The sequence below is a fragment of the Stegostoma tigrinum genome, chromosome 3 (assembly GCF_030684315.1).
Source record: "Stegostoma tigrinum isolate sSteTig4 chromosome 3, sSteTig4.hap1, whole genome shotgun sequence".
NCBI lineage: Eukaryota > Metazoa > Chordata > Chondrichthyes > Orectolobiformes > Stegostomatidae > Stegostoma > Stegostoma tigrinum.
In genome coordinates this window covers 66,790,504-66,805,392 of record NC_081356.1, presented here as the reverse complement: position 1 = coordinate 66,805,392, position 14,889 = coordinate 66,790,504, and the positions used below count along the sequence as shown (strand labels likewise).

The window sequence follows — 14,889 nt, the reverse complement described above, 5'->3', positions numbered from 1 at the left end:
AATTCAGTAGGTCTGGTGCGACTGCACAGAGAGAAAATGAGTTAATGTTTTAAGTCCACTGTGACTTTTTCAAAACTCACAAGCATTAACTTTAAGAAATCTTCTTCACATTTTTTTCCTCCTTCCAAGGTCTAAAATCTTGCACCTATTCATGTTTATATTCATTCTGTCTTGCTTCTACCTAGAGACCCAGCCTATCTAAATCCCCTTGAACTGTCATTATATGCTGCTCACAATTGGAAATGTTACATTTGGTCTCCATATCCAAATCATTGGTATAGATTGTGATCAGCAAGGACCCAAGCACGAATCCTTGCAGTACGTCTGTGGTTGCAGCCTGCCAACTTTGCAATGATCCATTTCTTCCTTCTGTAAAAATTCAAATGCACCACATCCATTGGCTCCCCGTCATTCTATTCTGCCCCTGCCCCCATCCATTCTTCCAGTAGCATTGTTAAAAAAAATTCTATCACATTTGTTAGACATGATTTCCCCTTCATAAAAGCTGTGTTGACTCTGATGAATCAGACCATTTTTTTAAGTATCCAGTAATCTCACCCTTAACCATCGATCCTAGCATTCCCCCATGACTTACATGAAGCTAACATTTAAGTTCAAGAGCAAGGATGTTTTGCTGCAGGTGTGTGGGCCTTGGTGAGACCATACCTGGAATATTGTGCGCAGTTTTGATCTCCTTATCTGAACAACGATATTCGGATTGTGGAGAGAGAGTAACAAATGTTTACCAGACCAATTTCTGAGATGGTAGGACTGATACAAGAAAAGAGACTGGATCAGTTATGACTATATTCACTGGAGTTTAGATGAATGGGGGTGGGGGGGTGGGGGGGTGATCTCCTGGAAATCTAAAAAATTCTTACCAGTAAATGCAGGATCGATGTTCCCAATGACCAGGAAATTAAACAGTTTCCTTGCATCTAATCTGTGAGCCTCAACAGGATTTTATACATTTCAATCAAATACCCCCTCATTCTTTTAAACTCAGATGAATACAAACTTAGTTGAGCCAATCTCTCCTCATACGACAATGACGTACTCTTTGAACCTGTGCTGTACTCCCTCAATGGCAGATGTGGCCTTTCTAAGGTAGGGAGACAAAAAACTGTATGCAGTATTCCAGATGTAGTCTTACCAAGGCCCTGCATAACTTCAGACAGACAATCCCTATCTTGGAACTGACTCCCCTTGCAATGAAAGTGAATGAACCATTTTAGCTTTCCAATTACTTGCTGCATCTGCTTGTTTATTTTCACTGACTGCTATGCAAGGGCAGCAAGATCCCTTTGTACATCCATTGAAGCTCCTCTTTTTTAAGTATATCACTATTTAAATAATACTCTACTTTTCCATCTTTCAGACCAAAGTGAAAGCTACCACTTATCCACGGTATGCACCATCTGCCATGTTTTTGCCCATGAACCGAATCTGCCTAAATCACCGTATAGCATCCTTGCGTCATCCTTGCAACTCAAAACCCACCATGGATTCAAGTCATCAACGAAAATTGGAAATGCTACATTTGGTTCACTCCTCTAAATCATTAATATATTTTGTGAATAGCTGGGTCCCAAGCACCAGTCCCTAAAGTACACTGCTTCCAACCTGGAAAAAGACCCAGTTTTTCCCATTCTTTGTTTCTTGACTGTCAACTAATTCTCAATCCATACAATATATTACCTTTAATCCCATGTACTCACTAGCCTCCTATGTGGGATCTTAACAAAAGCCTTCTTGAAGTCTAAAAACACCATAACCATTGGCTCTCCCTTATGTTTTCTATGGGTTACATGTTCAAAAATCTCCAGAAATTTAGGTAAACGTGATTTCCCTTGCAAAAATCCATGCTGATTTTGTTTAATCATGTTAATGTTTTCCACGTGTTCTATTATCAAGTCTTTCATGGTAGACTCTCGCAATTTTCCCATGACATTAAACTAACGGGGCTGTAATTCTCTGTTTTATTCTCTCCTTTTTCTCAAGTAGTAGGAAGCCTTCAATGTGTAGGAACTGCGGCAGGGTCTATAGAATTTTGGACGATGATCACCAATGCATTCATTACTTCCAGGGCCACTTGCTCTAGCAGATTATCAGGGTCTATGAATTTGTCAGCCTTTAATTCTGTTAATTTATGTAGTACCACTTTCTTACTAATACTAATTTTTCTTCAGTTCATCCTTAACATTTTTGGGAAATTATTTGTGTCCTTTTTTTGGGGAAGACAGAACCAAAATATGTATTCAGTTCTCCTACATTTTTGTTCTCTAATATAGCTTCTTCCCTTTCTAATGGTACGAGACCTACTTTTGGCTTCACGAGTCTCACTTATTTCCACTTTCAGTTTTAGTTTTCTACCCTCCATGATGAGTTATGGTTTAGTTTATCTAAATTCCCTCCTAAATAGTCAACTCTGACAAACTAATTGAACCCCTCCTTAAAACAGTACCAAATCCATTCGTGTGTTGCAATTTTTGTCCAGTGCCCACGGATTAAGGATAGCTCCTAGCTAATAAGGACTATTGTCTTTGATGTTTTTATTTCAAGTCAACAGAGCAGGGTAAAGTTTCTAATAAACAATAATCACGGCTTCGTTAAACCTCATAACGTACAATCCCGTCACTGCACTTGACTTTATCCTGCACTCTTGCAGTGATGCACAAAACTGACTCTATCTGCTATCCTTGAAAACCTGGAAAAGGTATTCATTAACCCATTTCCAACCACCTATTCACTATTAAGCAACATTAAGTCAACAGCCTTAGCCATTTTCTATGAATGGCACGTATTACTGCATCCAGCACTCTTACTTGGTCACCACACAGAGACAAGCATCTCAATGTATAAGTGAGCAGTGCACCTTCAAAGTGTGATATTAGACGTGTGCATTTTTAAAGAGAAAAGAAATACATGCTGAATAAAGCATAACAACATCTCAAAGTGACATCAACGCTTCTTCCTTTATGGAATTATATAAATAGCAATGCTACCCTCATTCTGTAGAAGTGTACTTTCCTAACACTACAATAAGTAACTCTCTCTCTCTCCCATGGCCTCCAAACAGCTGTAAACCTGGGTGGGCCAGAGCATATAAGGCTCTCTTGCACCAGTGCAGGAGAAACATCTGTGGCCACTCAAAGTTTGGATCAAGAAAGGGACTGTGGAGCTGCTGATGATGCTTGTAGTACTGTTAGAAAAGCCCTCAGTGTGTCAGCTTGCACTTTATCCTTCTTCTCAGTGGAGCATGGCATCATCTGCTTTGTAATGACTGAGCTACACTCAGAATTCTGTCCAGGGCCACCAACAACCTAGTGCTAATCCCAGCTGCAGTGAGTTTATAGTGCCAGAAATGGTCCTCGGGTTGGTACTGCCACCAGACCTCACTTTGTAGTTTACTGCCATTCTGTAACATTGTCACTGCCTCCTTGGAAGATGCAAAGTGCTTTCCTATCTGAGACATCACCTGTACACATCAGTCTAAACCGAGTCAATATTTCTGTCAGATATACTCCTGTTATGCTCTGCTACTGCGACAAGTTGAGTATGATTCCCAGCAGACACCTTTCATCATCCAGGGCTGCAACTGCCCTCCAACTGTCACTGACTCCCTTACCTTCATCTGCTATTACAGGACATGTTTGTGATTCTGCCTCATACTCAATCAACACACTGTGAGGTTGTGTAATTGCACTGGTGCCAGATGTGGAAAACCCGTAGGATACTACCATCCGAGTCATCCAAACAGCCTTTTTCTGAAGAAGGGTCTTGGCCCAAAACATCAGCATTCCTGCTCCTATGATGCTGCTTGGCCTGCTGCGTTCATCCAGCTCTACAGCTTGTTATCTGCCATCATCCAAGGTGTCCGGTAAAAGATAATGGAACCAGTCACAACTCTGCAGCAGTCGACCCTGAAAATTAAGCACAAAAACAATTACTGGTTGATCAATTACAGTGTTAGAAGGTGTGAATCAACCTGAGATTATCTTCTTACCATTCAGTGACTTCCCTGTGTGTGACTGGCAAGATACTGTACGTGATAATACTTGTTTCTAATATACACACATTTTTGTACAAAGCTAATTTCAAATAATTTGACAGATTGATAGATCCCCAAAATAGAAATAGTAAATAGGAATAAGCCACCTAAAGGAGTGAAAGAGTGAATAATACTAGGAAAGTAAGTACCATCACCATGAGGTAGGAGTAACTGAAGAAAAGCCTACAAGGAATACAAAGACAGATTTCAAATGCATATTTGTAAACTTACAAAGTATGTTAAATTAAGTTGCTGATTTACAAGCTTGCATGATCATAACTGAATTTGATACAGAGGCAATAACAAATACATGGCTTTAAAATGGTGAGGGCTAGACATTCAAGGATATAAAATGTTCAGAAGAGATAGTGAAGGAAAAATATGAGGTGCAGTGGCAATATTGATTAGAGAAGATATTGCAAGCCTGGAATGAGAGAACATTCTTGATGGAGCTAAGGAAATATACCATTTGGTCGAGTTGAGAATAATAAAAAAAATACTCACACAAGTGAGCATTCAGTAAATCTCCAGATGTCATGGTTACCAGTACAAGCCCTGGAATGTTCTGGGAGAGCAGAGCTAACTTATCTGCAGACCTTTTCTCATATGCATTGGGAGATAGACGTGCTCATCTGATTTCTTCGGCAAAACTGAATGGTTCTGCCTTGTTTCCAAGTATGTGCACTGTACCTTTTGCCAGTTTATAAAGACTCTGAATGAGCCAGAGTGGTACTCCAATCCTATTCAAGGTTTTTCATAACACTGCATATGGACCAAAGCAAAGGCTATTGCGTAAGCTACAAAGAGCCATAACCACAATTCCTTGTCATCTTGCTCCATGTAGTTCTCAGTTTTTTTTATTATTTATTCACTCACGGGATGTGGGCATCGCTGGCTATGCAGCATTCATTGCCCATTCCTAATTACCCAGAGAGCAGTTAAATGTCAACCACATTGCTGTGGGTCTGCAGTCACATGTAGGCTAGACCAGGTAAAGTTAGCAGTTTTTCCCAACAATTGGCAATGACCATCATCGTTAGATTCTTAATTTCAGATTTTTGTTGAGTTCAGGTTCTGCCATCTGCTATAGCAGGATTTGAACCTGGGTCCCCAGAACGTTACCTGGGTATCTAGACTAACAGTGCAGCAATAATACCACTAGACTATCGTCTCCACCAGTTATATTGTGCAGCACTAGAATGGGTCCTTTGGTATGTGGTGAATAAAATCTGTTCCTTAATTTCTGATGCAGTGAAATACAAAGTATTTGATCATTACTAGAAGCACTTTGAGACCTGAAATTTCAGGGAAATGATTTTATCCTTTGAACAGTATCTGGGATCATAAACCTTGATCAAAGTTTCCTGAAACTTGTCATTCATTTGGTCAAATTTAACTTACTGCAAAGGATTTGAATTATTTTATAGTTTTGAATACTATTACTCCTCCAAGCTTCAGAGCTTCAGCAGAGATTTTCATTTGACTCTGTCACTTCACCATTATCTAGCTTTTTAACTGCCTGGTTTACTTTAGCAATAGCACTTATTGTTCTATTCTCTTTAGCAAGTTATAAGTTGTGTGCTTGCGACATTTGAATGGGAACCATAAAGTGGGCACAGTCTGCTTTATGGAATCAATCAACCAAAACTGTATGGTTCTGATAACCCCTTTGTGTACTCCTGGAAGGGTAAAAGGAAAATATGTCATTCGGCCAGAATTGTCTGTCTTTCAACATGTATCATGTCCAATCTGTTTCGCAACCCATAGGAGATCAAGGTTCAGTTTTGTCATTGAATGAAGTCTCTCTCCCTTTGAAATGTTGCTGTCTGAAATTTCCTTGATACTCTTCAGGTTCAACATTCCATTCTTTGGACTTGGCACAATCCAAACAGGGATTTTGGACAGCCACTGAATTGGCATCCTCAGACATCTTTTGCCTTATATTCTTTTGTTACAAAACACATGTTGCACTTCAAAAAATTCAATATGCCCATAATTGATTTTGGTTGATGAACCATTATCATGACACCAGTTACTTTAAATTGAAACACAAAACTAAAGGGGGCTATAAGCAAGCTTGTATAAATTTAAGCTCAAGGACCAGTTTGAGAGCTACATGGTCTATGATAATGACAAATTTCAAAGGTCATACTCCCAACATAGAGATAGCAAGAACTGCAGATGCTAGAGTCAGAGACAACACAGTGGGTGGAACACAACAGGCCAGGCAGCATCAGAGGAGCAGGAAAGTTAATGTTTCGGGTCAAGACCTTTCATCAGAAATGGTGGGGGTTGGTCGGGGTAGGGGGAGAGCTGCGAAATAGATAGAGCACGGGTGGGGCTGGGGAAGGTCGGTGGGATGATGATAGGTGAGTGCAGGTAGGGAGTGGTGGGGATTGGTCAGTGGGATGGGTGGGACACACAGTTTGGAGAGAACATGGACAGGTTGTGTTAGGTCAAGGAGGTGGGGATGAGAGGGTGGGTTGGACATAGAATGAGACCGCAGGTGGTGAGAAAGCTCGTAGATTCCAGATTTAGGCCATCAGGCAGTAGGCGGCTAAGGTGGAATATGAGGTGCTGCTCCTCCTGTTTGCTGGTGGTGTCATTGTGACACAGGAGGAGGCCCAGGATGGACATGTCACCCGGGGAGTGGGAGGGGGAATTAAAATGGTTGGCGACTGGAAGGTGTTGGCGTTCATCAAGTAGAGAGCGGACATGCGGTACAAAACGGTCTCTGAGTCTCCGCTTGGTCCCACCGATGTAGAGGAGGCTACATCGGGAGCAGCGGATACAGTAGACCAAGTTGGCGGATGTACAGATGAATCCCTGTCTGATATGAAAGGTTTACTTTGGGCCTTGAATGGAGGTGAGAGGGGTGGTGAAGGGGCAGGTGTAGCACTTCCTGCGGTTGGAGGGAAAGGTGCCAGGTGTGGTGGGGTTATTGGGGAGTGTGGAGCACATGAGGGAGTTGTGGAGTGTGCCGTCCCCAAGAAAGGCAGATGGGGTGGGGAGGGAAATATCTCTTAGGTTCTGGAGTTGGTTTTTGGTGGCAGAAGTGGCAGAGAATGATACGCTGGCTGCGGAGGTTGGTGGGGTGGTATTTGAGGACCAAGGGGGCCTTTGCCTTTATCTTTGGGGGAGGGGGTGTGAGGGCAGAAGTGCGGGAAATGCATGAGATGTGGTTGAGGGCATGTTTGATCACCAGAGAGGGGAGGTCATGGCCCTTGAAAAATGCACTCACCTGTCACCATCCCACCTACCTACCCTAGCCCCACCCCTTCTCTGGACTTGTTTCTGAGCTCCTTGCCCCCTCCTCTTTTGCTAAGAAGGGTCCCAGCCCAAAACATCAACTTTCCTGCTCTTCTGATGCTGCCTAGCCTGCTGTGTTCCTCCAGTCCCATACTGCCATCTTGCTGTTTCACAACAATACTAGCTGCCACACTTCTTTCCTTTGAAGAATCTCTGATGTCCTCTACATTTCTTTGTACTGTCCTTTATGCCCTACATCTTCTGCTGCCTGTACCTTATTCTTTCAACAACCTCCTTATGCTTGCAGGGCAGCCAATTGGCACTCTTTGTAATCCACTGCTTAATGGCTCATCTGCTCTGCGTGTGTGTGTGTGTGTGTGTGTGTGTGTGTGTGTGTGTGTGTGTGTGTGTGTGTGTGTCAGATTGGTCTGAGTAATTAATTAATTTTCTTGCAATAGTATACCATATTCATGGACTTCAAAGGAATCAACTGTAAGGAGTATTGTGTGCAGTTTCGGTCACCACACTACCAGAAAGATGTGGAAGCTTTGGAGAGAGTACAGCGAAGGTTCACCAGGATGTTACCTGGTCTCCAGGGCTTTGGCCATGAGGAAAGGTTGGAAACACGGCGGCTGAGAGGAGATCTGAGACAAGTCTAGAAAATAATGACAGGTGGAGATATGGTGAATAGTCAGAGGCTTTTCCCGGGGTTGAAGTTTCAATTACAAGGGGAAACAGGTTCAAGGTGAGGTGGCAAAAGTTGAAGGGAGAGTGCGAGGAAGATTTTTCACACATTGGTAGGAGCCTGGGATGCACTGCCAGAGGAGGTTGTGCAAGCAGACACATTGGGAACATTCAAGAGGCATCTGAGTGGCTACATGAATAGGGAGTGAATAAAGGGATGCAGATTGAATAAGGGTAGAAGGTTTGTTTTTTAGTTTAACATAGAACCGTATGGGCCCTTCACCCATGATGTTGTGCCGACCTATTATCCTACTCTAAGATCAAACTACCCTGCATACCCTACGTTTTATTATCATCCGTGTACCTATCCCAAAGTCGCTTAAATGTCCCTAATGTATCTGACTCTGCTACCACTGCTAGCAGTGCATTCCACATGCCCACCACTCTCTGTGTAAAGAACCTTCCTTTGACATCTCCCTTATACCTTCCTCCAATCATCTTAAAATTATGCCTGCCCACATAATAGTCATTTCCGCCTTGGGAAAAAGTCTCTACGTGTCCTCTCTATCTGTGCCATCATCATCTTGTACACCTCTACCAAGTCACCTCTCATCCTTCTTCGCTCCAATGAGAAAAATCCTAGCTCCCTCAACCTTTCCTCATAAGATCTGCCCTCCAGTCCAGGCAGCGTCCTGGTAAATCTCCTCTGCACACTCTCTAAAGCTTCCACATCCTTCCTGTAATGAGGTGACCAGAACTGAACACAATATTCCAATTGTTGTCTAACCGGGGTTTTATAGAGCTGCAGCATAATCTTGTGGCTCTTAAACTCAATTATATGGACCCCAAGAACCCTCGTTCCTCCACACTGCCAAGAATCCTGCCATTAATCCTGCATTTTGCATTCAAATTTGACCTTACAAAATGAATCATTTCACACTTTTCTGGGTTGAATTCCATCTGCCACTTCCTTGCCTAGCTCTGCATCCTGTCAATATCCTGTTGCAACCTACAACCCTCCACACTATCCACAACTCCACCAATCTACGTATCAATGGCAAACTTAATAACCCACCCTTCTACTTCCTCATTCAAGTCATTTATAAAGATCACAAAAAGAGAGGTACCAGAACAGATCCCTGAGGAACATCACTGGTCACCAGACTCCAGGCTAAATACTTTCCATCTACTAACACCCTCTGTTTTCTGTTGGACAGCCAATTCTGTATCCAGACAGCTAAATTTCCCTGAATCCCATGCTTCCTAACTTTCTGAATGAGTCTACCATGGGGAACCTTATCAAGTGCCTTGCTTCAATCCATATACACCGCATCTACTTCTCGACCGTCATCAACGTGTTTTGCCACACCCTTAAAGAATTCAGTAAGGCTTGTGAGACATAAGCTGCCCCTCACAAATCCATGCTGACTGTTTCTAGTAAAACTGTGTTTTTCAAATAATCATAAATACTATCTCTCAGAATCCTCTCCAATAATTTGCCCACCACAGAAGCAAGATTGACTGATCTGTAATTCCAGGATCATCCCTATTCCCTTTCCTGAACAAGGGAATGACATTTGCCACCCTCCAAATATCTGGTAATACTCCAGTGGACAGTGAGGTCACAAAAATCATCACCAAAGGGGCAGTCATCTCTTCCCTCCCTTCCCTTAGTAACCTTGGGAATATTCCATCCAGCTCAGGGGACGTATCTGTCCTCATGTTTTTCAAAATTTCTAGCACATCTTCCTTCCTCGAACATCAACCTCTTCGAGAATATCAGCCTGTTCCATGCTGCCCTCACAAATGTCAAGGTTCCTCTCACTGGTGAATACTGAAACAAAGTATTCATTGAGGACCTCCCCTACCTTCTACGACTCCATGCACAAGTTCAATCCACTATCGCTGATTAGCCTTACCGTCACTCTGGCCATCCTCTTGTTCCTCATATAAGTGTAGAATGCCTGGGGGTTTTCCTTAGTCCTACCCGTCAAGGCTTTTTCATTCCCCCTTCTCGCTCTCATAAGTCCATTCTTCAGTTCCTTCCTTTAGTCAGGGCATGATGATCAGCAGAGGCTTGGAGAGCGGAAGGGCCTGCTCCTGTGCCAGACTTCTCTTTTTGTTTCTTCTTTTGTAAGTTTATAATGTTTTCCCTCTCTTCACAACATCTCCATAAGATGTACTGCCAATATACCTTGTTAAATGTTAACGTCAAATTATTTCCTCTCAGATATTTAAATAGTTTTTAATGTAAGCCATTTTATTCAAGAAAGAAATAGATGAGAGGAGTTGTCAGCAAATTACAGCCCTGAAATATGAAGGTAGATGGTGGATTAGCCATGCTAGCCATAGTGTCTAGGCTAGTGTGATTAGCCATGGGAAATGTAAGCGTAGGGGAATGGGTCTTGGTGGGAGGCTGTTTGGAGGGTCGGTGTGGACTTGATGGGATGAATGGCCCGCTCCCACACTGTAGTGATTCTGTCCATCTCATGCTTCTTCTGCTGCTTGGCTCGTAAGTAGTTTTATGTTATTGCTCCATCAGATTGACATTTCCTTTTTAGGTTCTGCTCCTCACAAACTCTCCACCACTCTTCATTAATCTAACATTGATCATTTGGGTTGATGATAATGGGTGATCAAGCATTATGCAAGCATGGGAATGAGGTTACAGATTGTTCTTGAGTACAGTTCTGGTGCTGCTTCATGGAAGCCCAGTTTTTAGGACCTTTTCTGAATCTATTTAGCTTCAACATTAATTTTAAAGTGCAGATCAATATTGAATTTAGTGCTTTATTTAAAAGATCTCCTAGAGTGCTCGCTCCATTATTATTGTGCTAGAGTGCAAGAACTGACTGTGTTCAATTCCTGGAGTAGTATTTGAGCCCATAACCCTCTAGCTCAATAACAGGAATGCTGCCAAAAACTAGTCTAAGCAAATTTTTCAAATTACAGTGGGGACACAAGTTAATACTTAGGAAGTGACGAAGGATGCTGTAGGTTGCAGAGAGACATAGATAAGCTGCAGAGCTGGGCTGAGAGGTGGCAAATGGAATTTAATGCAGACAAGTGTGAGGTGATGCACTTTGGTAGGAGTAACCGGAAGGCAAGGTACAGGGCTAATGGTAAGATTCTTGGTCCTGTAGATGAGCAGAGAGATCTAGGTGTCCATGTACACAGATCCTTGAAAGTTGCCACCCAGGTTGACAGGGCTGTTAAGAAGGCATACAGTGTTTTAACTTTTATTAATAGAGGGATCGAGTTCCGGAACAAAGAGGTTATGGTGAAGCTGTACAAAACTCTGGTGCGGCCGCACTTGGAGTATTGTGTACAGTTTTGGTCACCGCATTATAAGAAGGATGTGGAAGCTTTGGAAAGGGTGCAGAGGAGATTTACTAGAATGTTGCCTGGTATGGAGGGAAGGTCTTACGAGGAAAGGCTGAGGGACTTGAGGCTGTTTTCATTAGAGAGAAGAAGGTTGAGAGGTGACTTAATTGAAACATATAAAATAATCAGAGGGTTAGATAGGGTGGATAGGGAGATCCTTTTTCCTACGATGGTGACGGCAAGCACGAAGGTTCATAGCTTTAAATTGAGGGATGAAAGATATAGGACAGATGTCAGAGGTAGTTTCTTTACTCAGAGAGTAGTAAGGGAATGGAACGCTTTGCCTGCAACGGTAGTAGATTCGCCAACTTTAGGTACATTTTAGTCGTCATTGGATAAGCATATGGACGTACATGGAATAGTGTAGGTTAGATGGGCTCGAGATCGGTATGACAGGTCGGCACAACATCGAGGGCCGAACGGCCTGTACTGTGCTGTAATGTTCTATGTTCTATATTCTATAAGTTGGAGGGAAGAGTCATGCAGAACTACTTTAAATTAAGTAAAAAAGACTTGTGAAATAAATTATGCCATTGACCCATTAAAATTAATAGTTGAAATTATTGATTCTATGTGCTACTGGAGAGCAAAATCACTGAAGGGCCTTATATGAAGGAATTTGGATGGGCTAATATCAGTTAACAAGTACGAAGTTCATTGACCAAACAGCCTTTTCCTAGATAATAAAATGTGAGGCTGGATGAACACAGCAGGCCAAGCAGCATCTCAGGAGCACAGAAGCTGACGTTTCGGGCCTAGACCCTTCATCAGAGAGGGGGATGGGGTGTGGGTTCTGTAATAAATAGGGAGAGAGGGGGAGGCGGACCGAAGATGGAGAGAAAAGAAGATAGGTGGAGAGGAGAGTATAGGTGGGGAGGTAGGGAGGGGATAGGTCAGTCCAGGGAAGACGGACATGTCAAGGAGGTGGGATGAGGTTAGTAGGTAGGAGATGGAGGTGCGGCTTGGAGTGGGAGGAAGGGATGGGTGAGAGGAAGAACAGGTTAGGGAGGCAGAGACAGGTTGGACTGGTTTTGGGATGCAGTGGGTGGAGGGGAAGAGCTGGGCTGGTTGTGTGTTGCAGTGGGGGAAGGGGACAAACTGGGCTGGTTTTGGGATGCGGTGGGGGAAGGGGAGATTTTGAAGCTGGTGAAGTCCACATTGATACCATTGGGCTGCAGGGTTCCCAAGCGGAATATGAGTTGCTGTTTCTGCAACCTTCGGGTGGCATCGTTGTGGCACTGCAGGAGGCCCATGATGGACATGTCATCTAAAGAATGGGAGGGGGAGTGGAAATGGTTTGCGACTGGAAGGTGCAGTTGTTTATTGCGAACCGAGCGGAGGTGTTCTGCAAAGTGGTCCCCAAGCCTCCGCTTGGTTTCCCCAATGTAGAGGAAGCCACACCGGGTACAGTGGATGCAGTATACCACATTGGCAGATGTGCAGGTGAACCTCTGCTTAATGTGGAAAGTCATCTTGGGGCCTGGGATCGGGGTGAGGGAGGAGGTATGGGGGCAAGTTTAGCATTTCCTGCAGTTGCAGGGGAAGGTGCCGGGTGTGGTGGGGTTGGAGGGCAGTGTCGAGTGAACAAGGGAGTCACAGAGAGAGTGGTCTCTCCGGAAAGCAGACAGGGGTGGGGATGGAAAAATGTCTTGGGTGGTGGGGTCGGATTGTAGAAGCCTTTTCCTACTTGTGATTTGCCTATGTTCTATGGAGAGGATATCCTAGACCAAACTCTAATAAAATTGTAGAAGCTTGTACTGTCATATTTCAAAGCTTTATAAATGCATCGATCTTCTTAGTCTTAAAAGTGTTAAAAACTAAATTGTAAATTGCAAGCTGAAGTTTTTACCATGCATGAAGCGACACATTCTCAGACAATCATGGTAGTAGAACGTAAATGCATGAGTCTATCAAATAATTTACTTCTTAATTTTATGTATTGTAATCCTCAGATCGTATTGCACAGAATATTATAAAGTCCCACTTGGAGACATGTCAGTATACAGTGGAAGAACTTCAGCAGTTGGCATGGCAGACGCACACATATGAAGAAATAAAAGCTTACCAAAACAAGGTAACCATGGATATTTACAGTGCTGTTCAATTTATTTTAGATTAAAAAGTGTAATGTAATGAGATTCAATTAAATTATGATGATGTAACTGAATACATATGACATGAAGACTTCAGCAGGAGATGAGACAGTCTAGGATAAACATGGAAAGTGAGAAGTCTTAGACAGTACACTAGAGAGCTGTAGTTGAGAACCTATTATGCACAGTTATAAGTAGAGAAGTGTTACAGTATATAAGGAATTGAACAGCTTTACTTTGAGATAAAGTGCAAGCAGCCTCATGGACAGTGCATTTGCAAATAACCAAAATCATAAGATACTCTTCATAGATATCTCAATGTACGGGCAGCAGAATGAGTTTAAAGCTCAGGATAAAGCAATAGGAAGGAGAACATAAGGGTCGCAATAGCTTCAGAGTAGCAAATGATAACAGAGGTGGTAAAGTTTGTGCTGAAAAGGAAATTTAGTAACAGCTGACTTCCTTGTGCTGAGACTTGGATCAGTGAAGAAGAAGAAAAGTGAGGTCACTTCCAAGAAATTTGGAAAAAGTTCAAAACAATTTGGTTTTCAAGTTCTCTCCTGGCACCAACTATGTGTTGCCTGCTTGGTTTCTTGTTTTCAAAAGCTTCAGAATCAAAATATAATTTCTAGACTTTCTTAACTGTAATTGCTGGGCTGGCTCCTTTTCATGAGCAGAGACCGGTGGTCAGAGGGTACATGCCACGGAAGACAATGACTTTCAATCAATTAATGGAAAATGATGATCACTGGCATTTGTTATCTTCTCAGATATGCTTCCAACAAGTGACACTCACGCCAGGAGCCCCAGATCATGGAGTCACTCAAGTTGTCTTTGACTGTGGAAAATAATCATGCAGATACAGTTATAAGATTTGGGGTTATATTGGTGATTGGTGCCACCGGTGTGTCAGATTTATTTTAAACATAAGTTTAAAACATATTTATTATTTTAAACATATGGAGGTAATGGTTATGACCTATGATGCAGGTCGACACTGTTCAAAGAGACCACAGAGCGGTAAAGCTAAACTGGGAAATATTAAATGATCCATGAGTGGCTGTGAGCTGATAACTGAAGTTTTAACTTCAAATAAAATAACGGTACAGAATTTATCACATTTCATATATTATACACTGCAAAAGCAGATAAAATTTTCAAGTAGGATATATTAAAACACAGACTGTTAAAGCTACACAGAAGGTCTAGTCGTGAAGGCAAAATTACATAATATTTCAGGTACAAATCATTATAAGATTGAAAGTGAATGAAACAACGAGAAAAGAGGATTTATATGTTGCTTATGTTAGTTAATATCAAAAGAAGCAATTGATTTTAAAAGTATATAAAAAGTATATAAACAGCAAAGGGATTAAGTTATTTCTAGTCAGGCTATTAAAACCTATTTTCCAAAAAAAAACCTTTTTT

General features: G+C 42.3%; 1 protein-coding gene across 3 annotated transcripts in view; it reads left to right on the top strand.

The window, feature by feature from the left end:
- LOC125450957 (nuclear receptor ROR-beta) overlaps window positions 1-14,889 on the top strand; it is a 276,310-nt gene that overhangs the window by 224,696 nt on the left and 36,725 nt on the right. For all 3 annotated transcript variants that reach the window (XM_048527460.2, XM_048527459.2, XM_048527458.2), the window contains exon 5: window positions 13,321-13,442. In XM_048527460.2, the coding sequence (XP_048383417.1) occupies window positions 13,321-13,442 (122 nt within the window). The remainder of the gene's footprint in view (window positions 1-13,320; window positions 13,443-14,889) is intronic.